The 12,944-nt window shown below is 54.0% G+C and overlaps 1 protein-coding gene across 2 annotated transcripts in view; it reads left to right on the top strand.

Annotated features, from left to right (window-relative positions):
- The first annotated feature begins 358 nt into the window (after positions 1 to 358).
- The window catches only part of CNPY1 (canopy FGF signaling regulator 1), a 66,500-nt gene continuing 53,914 nt past the window's right edge, over positions 359 to 12,944 (top strand). The window contains exon 1 of one of the 2 annotated variants that reach the window (XM_070618058.1): positions 359 to 589. In XM_070618058.1, the coding sequence (XP_070474159.1) occupies positions 496 to 589 (94 nt within the window). In that variant the 5' untranslated portion in view covers positions 359 to 495. The remainder of the gene's footprint in view (positions 590 to 12,944) is intronic. The other variant, XR_011539653.1, reaches the window with a different exon arrangement.

Raw genomic sequence — 12,944 nt, 5'->3', positions numbered from 1 at the left:
CCGGGAGGCGTGACCAGTACCAGGGGCTTCTCAGGGACCCCAAGGAGGACACTCTCTCTGCCTGTTGTAGCAGCTTTGAGAACAAGGCCCGCAGGGGCCAACTGGCCTGCGCAAACTCAGCCCGTTACCTGCAGGGGAGAGTACGCGCCCAGGGCTTGTGCAGAGCCCGCTCTAGCTCACGCGGGCTGTCTGCACCGACGCTGAGCCAGCAGACGCGGCAGGGCCGGGGGTGTGGGACCCAGGCGGGCGTGGGGACCGAGGAGTGGGACCGGGATGGGGGTGCAAACCAGGGACTAGGGATGGGGACTGGGGCTGGGGCGGGGGAGGAGGCCATGCCCAGCCTGGCGGAGGCAGCTGCGCGCACCTGGCCGCGGACCCAGGTGCAGCACCTGCAGGGCGGGCGCCGTCTCCAGGGCGACGCGGCGGCAGCCTCGGCCCGCCCCTCCCCGCGGGGTGCGCAGCGGCCGGCCGGCGCGGAGAAGCCGGCTGCGAGGCATGGGGCCCGCGCTGCTGCCCGCGGCCCTGCTGGCCCTGCTGGCGTGGCCGGCGCCGGCCCGGGGCGCCCGGGACCCCGACGTGCTTTGCGGAGGTGAGTGCGCGCGGGGCCCCAGCGCGGGCCCGGCGCTTCGGGGGCGCCGCCACCCCCTCCCCGCGGGGGCCAGCCCCCTTCCCTCCGCCACCCCGCCCCCAAGCGGGAGGCCCTCTGGTTCCCGCGCAGCCCCGCCGGCCCAGGCCTGGGGCCGTATATCGCCTCGGCTCTGGGGCCTAGGGCAGTCACTTCACCTCCCTGAGCCTCGTTTGTGGGGTGGGCGTGGGGGCGCTGGCTCAGCGGTGGGGGTCAGGCTGGCACGCCTGCCCTGGACCACTTTGGTGGCTTCTCTCGTTGGGCTGTTAGTTCCTGGTACCAGTTAGTTACCACTGATTTAAATAAATGCGCTCCCAGCGGTTCTGGCTGTAATTTGCCCTTTGGACGATAGAATCCACAGGTGGTTTTTAGTCTCTTTTGTCATGTAGAGGACAAAAGGCAGAAGGGGCATTCTTTCAGTGACGCGGAGGTAATGAGCAGGATTAGTGAGAATAGGGCGATGCAAGTGAGGAGCTCAGGTCTGAACAGAGAAGGCCCATTGTGGTGGGGACAGGGTACACGTAGGGAAGACAGAAGCCTTGAGGTGTCAGGTCGGCTCAGGACTCACAGTTGAGTCTGCTCTGCGTTTGCTTCTGCAGCTCAGTGGCCCCATCGCATGGTCCCTGGGTCTCCAGGTGGACACAGGCCAGCTGTGCCTGTTCAAGCTCCATCTGAGCAGTCAGAGGCCACTGCTCTGACCGGTGCTGGCTTCCCTGGCCTAGCTCTGGGACTGGGTGGGGGAGGGAGGGCTGCAGGTGCACCATGCGGGGTCAAGGGCTGGGGACAGGGTGGGGACAGAGGGTGGGGCTGGGAGCCCACAGAGACCCGGTGAACCAAGGGTGGAGAGGGGACATGGGGTGTGGGGTCGAGGTGGGGGTGGTATGGAGGAGGCGTGTGGGTCAGGTCCTCTGCTCAGAGCGCCCATCACCTCGCTGTGGTGTCAGCCAAGCCTTTTCCACGTAGCCTCAGAGTTGGGCCCCACCCCACCCACTCGTATAACCAGCAGGCACGCCTGGGGTGCGGTGATTCGAGATGAAGTGAAAGATCCCCTGACCCAAGGTATGTCGTCCTTTGTCCAGACCCCGTGCCTGAGGTCATTTCCTTAATTGAAAGCTTCAATTCCAGAAAGGTCCTGCTAAGATGCAAACATGTAACCCAGCCAGGGGGCCCACTGTACTTCTTGGGGAGACAAGAGGATAGCTTGTCAGATGATCTAGGGCAGAGTAGGGTTCTGAGTGGGGGGGCGCGGGATGAGGAGGTTCTGACAAAAAGAAAGAAGGTCTGGAGCTGTGGTTTTCAAAATTGTTTTTGGCAATAGATCCCTCTCTTCAAATAAAATCGTACACACAAGCAGGATGTGAAGATCAGACAAATCCGGGCGCCTGGCCTGCTCCAGGCCCTCCAGACGGGGTGTGTGCCCCACACGGCATGCTCTGCAAGAAGGCGAGGAGCCCCAGAACTGGGAGGGAAATCAGAGAGCTGTGGTTAAGTATATTTCATCTTGAAACTCTACATAGTATATAAAAGTGTTTTAGAAGATATGTATAAAATTTTAAATAGACATATATCCGAGGTACTCAGATTTTTGACTTAATGAGTTTTGAACACACTGGGCGCAGGGCTGGGGCAAGCCAGGTGGTGCAGAAACAAAAGCTTGGAGGAGTAGCATAGAGGGTCAGGACACTGGTCTCACGGCCCTGGGGGTAGTTGTGGGAGGTGGAGAGGGTGAGCTGAAAAGAGAAACTGAGGCACCAGGAAGCGGGTGCAGTGGACATCACTGCTTCAGCAGGCCATCCCCGGCTCCGCTGGGGAAAACTGGCCCTCTCACGGAGTGCGTCCCTCTCTTTTTCTCTCTCATTCTGTGTCTCTCTTTTAAAGGCTCTTTCAGAGTGTCTCCTTCCGTTTGAAGCAAACTCCTGTAGGGAACCTGGGAGGGGATGTCCCCTCGATTTGGTTGAATCCTGTTTCTCTCGAACAAATGGCCTGAACACTGACAGCAGATGCAACGCAGCTGCTCCGTGTGCTGAAGCGATTCTCCTAAGTCTACTTTACGAAGTAGAATTCAGAGACCTTTACCCACCCAGGAGGGAAAGGGAGCAACCTGCCTGCCCTCATTCGAGGAGTAACATTAGGAATAAAATGTATGAAATCAGCCTTCTTTGCCACTTTCCCACTAATCGTCATTTTCGCTGAGAAGCGGCTGTTTGCGGAGCAGACTGTTCCGGACATGGTTCCTCTCCTGGAACCTTGGGATTGGAGACCTTGCCTCCGCGACCCTTCCTTCTATGGAGTTAGGCTGTTCTTGGTAGGCCCTGTGGGAGAGGCTAATAGGATTGATAACTGAAATCGTATCTCGCTTTTGCGTCCAGCGTGTATATCGCACTGGTGAAGTGGTTTGCATGGATAGCCTCACTCAGGCCTCTCACAGCCCTCTGAGGTGGTGGGCCACCAACCTGTGGGTACCCTGCTGATCCCCTAGGCCTCACCTGGCTCCTGTGACATAGAAAACATGCAAACAATTGGGCATGTCTGTGTTCCAATAAAGCTTTATTTATAAAATCTGGTGGCGGGCCGGATGTGCTCTGTGGGCTGTAGTTTGCCCAGCCCTGCTCTGTGTAGTCTCCTGGGTCCTCAAAGGGCTGAACCCCTGCTGCCCACCTTTATGCATCCTCTTTCCTCACCTCTCCACTCTCCTTCCTTCTCCTTTTCGGGGGTGGAGGGGGACTCAATCTAAGACAGGTAGCCAGAATTGTTACCCTCATCTGACAGATGAGAAAATTGAAGCAGAACAAAGGCAGTGCCCTTGGGCACTAGCAGGGGCAGTGCCCAGGCCCAGCCCGACACCCTGGCTCTGCACTGCTTCTTCACCATGGTGCCATCTTGCATCTCTCAATGGTTCAATCAACCAACAAACATTTGGACCTTTGAGCAACTCTAGGTGCTATGGAGATAGAAATTGTGAATCGAGGGGAGAGAAGCTGTAGAAAAAACAAGGTGCAGTAGCACATTGACAAGTGTCAGAGGGATGGGGAAACGAAAAGGGTTGCATTGAGGGGAGGGAAGAATCCGTGCCTCTCCCGCCATGACTTCCGTATTGCCACATCCGGTGGACCATGCTTGACGTCTCTGCGGGGCTGGCAGAGCTGACCCTCCTGACCTGCAAACACTCTCTTGGTGTCTTTGCTGCCACGCTCTCCTGGTCTTCTCGGGAGCCCCCACTGCTCCTCGTCCAGTCTCCCTTGCTGGATCTCCTCCTCTTCTACCTCTCAGTGTCGGGGGCTCAGGCCTACACTGTGTGAGCCCCTTGGCCTCCACTCTCCTGGCACAAGGCTCCTGGCTAGATAATCCCCCTCATGGTCCCTCTGCCTCTGGAAGCGGAGGCCACTTTGGAGGCCTGACGCCTTTGTTTACCAGACGGCCGTCTAGAGCTGCTGAAGCCCGCAGGCCTTAGCTACGAAACTGGCTGATGCAACGGTACTGCGGTACAGCGGCGTGAGACACGAGCGTGTTTTTAAAAACATTTGGTGCTTAATTTTTGGCTTCGGTGTCCCAACCCCTGAGTGTCAGGCCCCTGTTGATGAGCTCGCATCTCATCCCCCTGGATGTGATTAGGCTCCCAGCCCCTGCTGTCTGGCCGCTCAGGATAAAAGACTGCCCCCAGCTGGCCCCACGAGGGGTCGGAGGACAGCTGTGCCAGTGCCCTCTCTCTGGGGCACCCTGAGGCAACGGAACCCAGGGTGGGCCCATGCTGAGCTGACCCTGCTGGGAAGGTGCTGCTTCTCCTGACATGAGAAGGAGTTGCCTTCCTGAGGCTGTCAGTACAACACCTCCCATCCTTTCTCCTCACCAGCAAGGGCTGGAGCCTGCTTAGAGTAGTAAGAAACTGTAATCCTCAATTCCCTTCTTCCCCAAGGGGTCAGCCCTTTCTCCCCTGCTGGGCCCAGGCAGGAGGAGGCAGCATGGAAGAGGCAGCAGAAAGGTTGAGAAGTTCCACTCATTCTCCATAAGCCTGTGTCTGGGGTAAAGACCCCTCACCTAGGGGAGAAAGAACCCACTCCGCTCTTCCAGAACCGGGAAATCCATTTGTCCTTAGAGGAATCGTCTGCCTACTCAGTCTAGGCGATCCCAGCCGTTCGTCACTGGGCATTACTCATCACTTGCTTGCCAACAGCTCCAGCGTCCCTCTCTAACCTGGCCCTTGCCTTGAGTTTAGAGTCGAATATACAAATGCCCGCTGAGTATTCCACTAGAAGTCTAAGATCGTCTCAACCACAAGTGTCCATGCTGGACCCCCCGGCCTGCACCTCACTGCTGCTCAGTCTTCCTGTCTCGCTGATGCGCCCACAGGAGCAAAGAACCAGGCACCGTCTTGGGTGCCTTCCTCTGCTTTCCTCCCGAGATTCGTCCCTACCAAATCCTGATGGTTCTGCTCCAAGAACATCTGAAGCCATGCACTTCTCATCTCTGCTGCCACAACCCAGGGAAGCTGCCGTCATCTTGAGCCTGGCTAGTCCCTAAGGAGCTTCCGCTTCCTTCCCTGCACCCTGTGACCCATTCTCTGCACAAAGCCAGAGCAACATTTTATTTTGTTAGTCCCATTCTTACAGTCTTCAGTGGCTCACTATTGCTCTTACAATAACATCCACTTCCCTATGATGGCCTGGGAGACTCTTCGTGATGTGATCTGGCTCCTCTGCCATATTGACCTCATTTCCCAGATCTGCTGGGGGCCTGCCCAGGCTCTGGGCCAGCACTCCTGAGCCCCTGTTCACTGCTGTCCAGCTCAGTGCCCTTCCCTGCCACAGGGCCTTTGCTCTGGTCCTCTCTAGAACGTTCTTCTTGGGGCCACCCCATTCTCATCCTTTGGGTCTTTGCTCAAATGTCACCTCCTCAGAGAGGCATTTGAGGCAGAGGCTACTGATCACTGGCCACTCTTGTTGTTGTCCTGTTGGTAACTGAACCCCCAGCTCAACCAGGTTTTCCAAGGCATGTGGCCATGGCCTGAAGACTACACTTTCCGCCTCTGTGCGGGTAGCAGCCCACATGGTTTGTCTGCAATTCTCCAGCTTGTTTGCCTTCCTTCCCATTCCTCTCCTCTCTGGCTGGGGGAGCCTTCTTGGACCCGGAGCTGGAAGCCACTTGTTGATCAGCAGAGCCACCTGCCGGCCCTGACATCTGACCTCTGAATTCTGGCCCTCTGGAGCATGCTTCAGCTTATCTAAGTCATTCCATTTGGGGTCTTTTCGTTACTGCTGCTTAGCAGTACCTTATGTAATATAAATATTCCTTCCGTATTTATGTTCTCTAAGAGAGATTTCTCTAGTCCCCTTCTATCTGAAAACCCAGTCCTTCAGAGCAACGGCTACAGTGTGCAATCGCCGTCTTTATTCCCTTGCTAGTTAGAGGTCATTTCCCTGCTTGAACTGAAGCTCCGTGTGAGCATGAACTTTGTCGTGCTTGCTGCCCTGTCGCGGGCACACAGTAGGCTCCAGGTAAGGACAGGTGAACGGAGGAATGAAGCCAGTAACCCAAGGAGGCTCGTGTGGGCGTGAGAGGGAGCGGACCTGGAGCGTTACCCTCTGTGCAGAAGTGGAACAGCTCTTCCCAGACGTACTGCTAGTTTTCCTTTAGTTTTTATTTATCTTTGAATTTGTCCATGGTATTTTTTCTCTACAAATTTTAATCAAATTGATAAACATTTTGCCTTGTGGCCTTTAGGTTTTATCTCTTGCTTATAAAGACTTAGCCCACTTAAAGATTATTTTCAAAATTCGTATTGGACCCGCCTGGAATTAATTTTGGTGTAAAGAGTTGTGAGAAAATCAAGACTGGTGAGTTGACCTCTAGCATGTTACTCACACTCAGTAAGTGCTTGCTGCTGACCATCATTGCAATTATTATACATATTATCTTCTAACCAATTTCCTTGTGGACTAGGGTCTATTTCCAGATTCTTTGCTGTTTTTTTTAAACAATTAGTCTATTTCTGTACTAGTAGCATTTTATTTTACTTTTCATAGCTTTATATTTTAATATCCCATATTGCTCATATTTTCTATTAACTTTTTAATTATTTTAGAAAGGTCAGGAAAAATCCTGTTGTTATTTTGGTTGCCATCTCCTTGAATGTATATAGATAAACTTGTAGAGAATTTGCATATTCACAATATGCAATATTCCTTCCTATCCAATAACAAGCTGCTTTACTCACGTCTTTTTACTATCTTCCAGTAGGGTTAAAAGTTTCTTAGTATAGGTCAGGCACATTTTTTTTCCTTTAGGTAGACTTACTTTTTTAGAGCAGTTTTAGGTTCACAACAAAATTGAGAGGAAGGTACAGAGAGTTCCCATACACCCCATGCCCCACACACGCACAACCTCCCCCACTATCATCCCCCACCAGAGTGGGACATTCGCTGGAATCGATGAACCCACACTGACACGTCCTAGTCACCCAGAGCCCATAGTTAACATTGGGGTCCACTTTGATGGTGTCCGTTCTGTGGGTTTGGACGAATGTATGATGTCGTGCGTCCACCACTGCAGGATCACACAGAGTAGTTTCACTGCCCTAAAACACGGTTGCTTTTGAGTTTATTTCTAGCTAGTTTGTCTCTTTTATTATTGCTAGTGTTAGTGACGTATTTTCTCTCTTCATGTTTTCTAATTGGTTATTACTTATATATAGGAAATTTATTATTTTTATATATAAATTTTGTAATCAGGCACTTTGCTGAATTCTCTAAATGTTCTGATACTTTTCAGTGAACTGATTTGCATTTTCCAGGTGTCATCTGCAAATAATTCTCAATTTGCTTATGTCTTGCTAACAACTACACTTTTGTAGTTCATTGCACTTCTCCAACTGGACCGTTTCCCGCTCTGATGTGGATCCCAGACTTTCACAGCCTCATCTGCCCGTTTCGACTGGGCCCAGAGTCCCTGAGGTCCCCAGGCTCACCCACAGATACCCACCCTGCCATGCTCTGGGACAACTATGTCCCGTGGTGAACTGGTTTCCACCACAAACACTACCCATTGAGTGTGAGCGTGAGTGCATGCGTGTCTGTGTGAGCGTGTGTGTATGTGCATGCGTATAATGGGTGTGCATGGCTATAACTCTCCTGGAAACGTGGGCAAACTGCGTAACTGTTCATGTCTTCCTAGACTGGCTCCCCTTTCTCTTTGCTCTCCGGGTGCCCTTTCCCTCTTGGAAAGCTGAGAAATGTGCAGCTCCTGGACCCGGTTGTAGCATCCCCTAAACCCATACTTCTCGGTGGAGGTGTTAGCTGTTGCCAGAGGGACCCCGCCCATGGAGAGCAGAGCCCCACCAACCCTGGCTCTGCCTCAGTGGTTATTCCCAGGGCTCACCTTGGGAGCCTGGCACAGGACTTATTTCCGCCTCTACTCTCACTGGCGCTTTCTTTGGTCCAACTCATTTGGAGAAGAGAGAGAGGTGGAGTAAGTGGCAAGAATCCTGCCAGGTGCGAACTCTGCAGCCACAGTGAAAACGCAGCTCTTGTCAGACTGCATGAGTCATCTGTGCAAACGCATCTCCTAATGAGCCACCTCCGTCGTCGCCCTGCTAATCTGGGACATGGGAACGTGGGACGACACCTCTTTCCCCTTCTCCTGCGCCTCAGAAGGGCAGACGTAGCGGATTCCTCTCTCTCCCTGCCCCTCCTTCCCTGCCCGCCCCCAGTGGCTTTGCAGAGGGCGCTCTGTGGTCTCCACCACGGTTAGCAGAGCTTCGTGCGTGTGTCTCAGCCGTCAGCATGATGGACTACGCAGGCTATTGATTTCATGACAGCGATCACCGTGAGGAATTGATCTAATGTTTTCATTACACTAAAAATGCTTTAACAAGTTCATTCAGAATTAGGCGATGGTAAAGATAGATCTGCTGGATTCTGATGGCCTTCTCTAAAGGAGGTGACGTGTAGGGGACCTTCTGGGATAAGAGCTCCCACAACGTGCTGCATAGCCGCCCCCTCAACAGACCAGACACCTCCCTGTCTCTGCCAGGCCCTCCTACCTAGAAATACTCAGTGTGGCTCCCTTGGCTCCCACTGTCCCTGTCCTCGGGGCCTGCCTCTTCCTCCCCCTCCCCCAGCAAATGGCCTCACTGTCACTGCCCCTGCCCTTGAGAAGGCTCAGCTTCCTCCTATCTCACTCTCTGGTCTGCACGTGGGGAGTCCATTGTTTTCTGTCTGGTTTCTCTGCCCCTTCCTGCCCTGGCTTTGCCACCCTGTGTGGACCTCAGTTTGAGCTGCGATGGCTTCCTCGCCTGGCGACCCTGTACTCCGGGTGCCCTTATGTGACTATGGATAACAGCACTTGTTCATTGGAAGGTCATGAGTGTTCAATGACCTGGCACAGTGAAAGCGCTCTCTGGCTGGGCCTGCCCTCCAGGGTGCTGGGTCAGGTGCCCTGAGCATGGGCCCCCAACCAGCTCTCTGAGCCTCTGGTCTGACTGCCGTCGGGCATCCCAGAGCCCTCACCCCAGCCTAGGTGCCTTCCTTCTCCCGAGCCCAGGTCCCAGCCTGGCCTGGTGTGGGGGGCTGGCCTGCTGCTTTGACCCCTGTTCTGAGCTGGTGGTGTCAGCTGTTGATCACTTAGTACCCCAGACTGGATCACTATCTAATTTGCTAGGCCCAGTGTGAAATCAAGATGCAGGGCCCCCCTTCACAAATCAGTACGAATTTCAAGGCAGCGACAGCAGAGTGCTAGCGGTGCACAGGTGGCCGGCCGTAAAGTCAGTCCTGCCATGGGACCCCAGCCCTGCCTGTCCCATCAATCTGCATCGCAGGAACTGGGGGCATAGATGCAGATGGTCTGAGTGTCTGGACTTTGGCAGGTCAACCACCCAGAAGCCCTAACAACCTGCGACTCTGGGCCCCTTGCGTCTTCCATTTGCCCAAACGGGCCCTGGCAGAGACCCTGTTACAGGCCTGTGGGGTCTGCCTCCCTGGAGGCTCCCTTCACCTGGGGAGGCCTGAACCCAGACCCCACAGGCCCACCTGCCAGCTCAGCATCCCAGTGACCCCCGAGGCGTGCGCTTTGTTCCTTCATTTTGTTTTTCTCTCAGACCATGGTTCTTGTGGTTTTCTTTACATGGCAGGTGACATTCACGTGTGTCAGTCACGACGGGCTGGACTGTGTGGCAGGAGCAAACGTCCCACATCTGCATGGCTATGACAAGCAGTCTCCTTCTCACTTGAGCTGTTTGCTGGCCGCGGTGAGCTAGCTCCGCTCCGCACTCCTCCCTCCGTGGCAGCACTGCGAGTGTCGCCGGTTGTCACAGCAGAGGGCACAGAGCTCTGGAGGGCCCTGGCCAGAACCTGGGTGCTTGGACACAGGACTGACCCCAGCACCTCCACCCACAATTCCCTGGTCGGGGTGGGTCTTTAGAGGGTGCTGCCCTCCACGTGCCTGGAAGTGATGAGCTGGACTGATTTGCTGAAGGGCATTGGTGACCAGCACGTCTCTAGAGATGTGCCAGGGTCTAAGTGCACTTCCCAGGTGCCATTGTCACTAGTGACCTTGCTGTGGACCCCAGCGTAGACCCACCCTCACTTATTTGAAGGACATAAAATCGCTGGGGGTCTTCCCTTTGTTGGTATAAAGGCTCCTGGATCTGAATAAACAAACAAACCAGCCTCCGGCACCCACCCCCAGCCTCTAAGTGCTCAACTATTGGTTGATTTGGACATATATTTCAAAAGAGTTTTTACCAGATGTGACCACTGAAATGACTGAGATTGTGGGGCAGAGGTGGGATAACTGCATACACCCATTCCCTTTTATGACTGACTTCCCCAGTCCTCCTCCCCCATTCACACACTCTTTTTTTTCAACACCAGTCGCTCATCTATTGCTGTGTATCAACCAACGCAAGTCTCAGTGGCATTCTCCTCACAAGTCTGCCACCTGGCTGGGGCTCGGCTGTCTACAGTGGACTCGGCAGGCAGCTCTAGGGTCAGGATGGGTGCAGGTCTGTCCTCCGCGCCACTCACCCTCCTCTGACCCGTGGGCTGGCCGGGGCATGTTCCTCTCCGGCCAGGCTGGGGGTGCCAGAGGGGCTACAGAAGGGATGTATGATGCCACGGGAGGCCTAGGCTCGGAACCAGCAGGTTGTCATTCCCACCGTGGTCCATTGGCGAGTTAGATGGCTGAGCCCACTGTCAAGGGTGGGCTGCAAAGAACTTCACATTTATGTGGCAAACAGCATTGATGGAGGGGTGAAAGACGGGGACAGTAACCCCACATGCTGCACCACTACCCGTCTCCTTTTCTTTAAATACCCTGCCCGACTGGGGCGAGAGTCTCCCCGAGCTGAGCCTTCAGCCCGTCTGTCTCTGACGCTTAGACCAGGGCACCGCCAAGCAAGGGCAATGTTCTTCCTGCTGTCTGTTCCTCGCAGCTGCCTCTTTCCATGCAGCGAGCTCACCCCCTCTCTAGGAAACCAGCGTATCGGTGAACGTGTGGTGTTCACATCCCTTTGTCGAGGCGGGGGCTGGTTTTGTGTTCTGAGAATCATCAGCCTGGATGCGCCAAGAGCAATGTCAAGGTCGGGGCTGGGATTTGTGAGTTTTTATCTGAGTCTTCCACATTGGATTTTCAAATGTAAACCATACACAAAACACCTGCTTTTAATCTGTTTTTCCTCAGATTTGAGTTGACTTAAAAACATAAAGAAGGCATTTTAAAAATGGAGACACAATAGTGGTTATTTAACGTGGTTTAAAAAAACCAAAAACCTGCATGGTTTTGGTTTGGGTTTGTGTTGTTTCATTTTCTGAAATGGTTGTTTTTGGTGTTGATGGTGGAGTCCATAAGATTCTTGCTCTAAGTGGAAGGTCCCACGAGGGGCTGGTTTGGTCAGTTAAGCCCAGAGGGTTGGTCCTGTGGCCTGTCTGCTCCGCCATCTCTCACTCCCACCTTCCTCCTGCCTCCTTCCCTCAGCCCTCGGTTACCTGAGTGGACCAATTTTTTGACATCAGTTGAGGGAGGTTTGGGGCTGTCTTGGGAGTTGGCTTGTTGTTGTAGCTTTTTGACCAGAAAGACACCTTTCAGGCGGCCTCTGTGCGATGGCCTACGAATTCTGGGCGTCTTCAGCAACGTCCGTGCAAGAGCTGCTGGGCAGCTGAGTGGTCTGTCTGAACAGGCACCAGACACCACAGCTCTGGGGCCTGGCCTGTGTGTCCACGCCTAGACGTGTTGTGTGCACACCACTAGTTAGAGAGCAAGGCTTGCTACCAAATGGGGCCTGGCAGTGGGATTCCATGCGTCTTCTCCCTCTGCCCTTCTCCAGGCAGGATTCCATGGTCTTCTCCCTCCATCCTTGTACCTGGCCACAGGTGGGTCTGTGGCCAGAGGAAGTCAAGCCTGTGCTTTCTAAGAGCCGTTTACGTCACTGCTCTGGAAAGGCCGGCTCCTAACAAGCCAGGTAACTGCTTCCCCACCACCAAGTGGGACTAGCTGAGCCAGAGGCCCCTTCAGGCAGGAGGACCATGGTCTTATTGGAACCAACGTGGGCATCTTTTCCCACTTTACTGGGAAATCGCTTTCTTCCTAGGAATAGCGGCTGTCTGAGTCTACTGCAAGAGGCAGAGTGCTTTTGGCAGCCCTAGAAGGTCCCTAATGATGGTTGAGGGCAGCAGCCAAGGCGGCTGGGCTCACTGTGCACGAGATGAAGTCAGCCTGGGTTATTTCTTAATTGGCTTATTCGAACTCGCTGAGTTTTGCATTTAAGATTCTTTCTATGCCCCCAATTTTTTCGATGGAAATGATGGGCCCTTGAGAGTCTCTACAGAGCCTTCGCAGGATGGCTGGGTTATGAAAATGCTTTCGCTGTCATCCTTGGACGGCACCTACTTGCCAGCTCTCCCCATCACGAGGTTCTCTGCCACCTCTTTACACAGAAGGCATTTGGGTGAAATGATGGTGGGTCCTGGAGATGCACCTGCTTTTGGATCTTGGCTCTGCAGCCCTGCATGACTGGAAACAAAATGCTTACCTGCGCCAAGTCTCAGTTTCCCCGTCTGTCAAACGGGATGACAACAGCACCTGCTCCGGAGAGCCTTCCCTAGGCTTCCATGCGACGACTCATGGAGCGCTCGGCGCGGGGTCTGATGCGCCATCAGCACTCCACAGGCGAGGGCTACTGTTCTTGCCTGTGGTTCTCCAGCTCCCCTGCAGAAAGTTCTAGATTTGACTATCCCTGATGGTCTTTAATCACTTCACGGATGGTTTTAACTGACCGGGACCCCCAGCTCCTGTCCCACTCAAATAGCTCTGCCCTCTGCCTTGTGAAAAT

This window comes from Equus przewalskii, chromosome 4 (assembly GCF_037783145.1).
Source record: "Equus przewalskii isolate Varuska chromosome 4, EquPr2, whole genome shotgun sequence".
In the NCBI taxonomy this organism is placed as follows: Eukaryota; Metazoa; Chordata; class Mammalia; order Perissodactyla; family Equidae; genus Equus; species Equus przewalskii.
The sequence above is the reverse complement of the archived record's forward strand: the minus strand, read 5'-3'. Positions and strand labels throughout refer to the sequence as shown.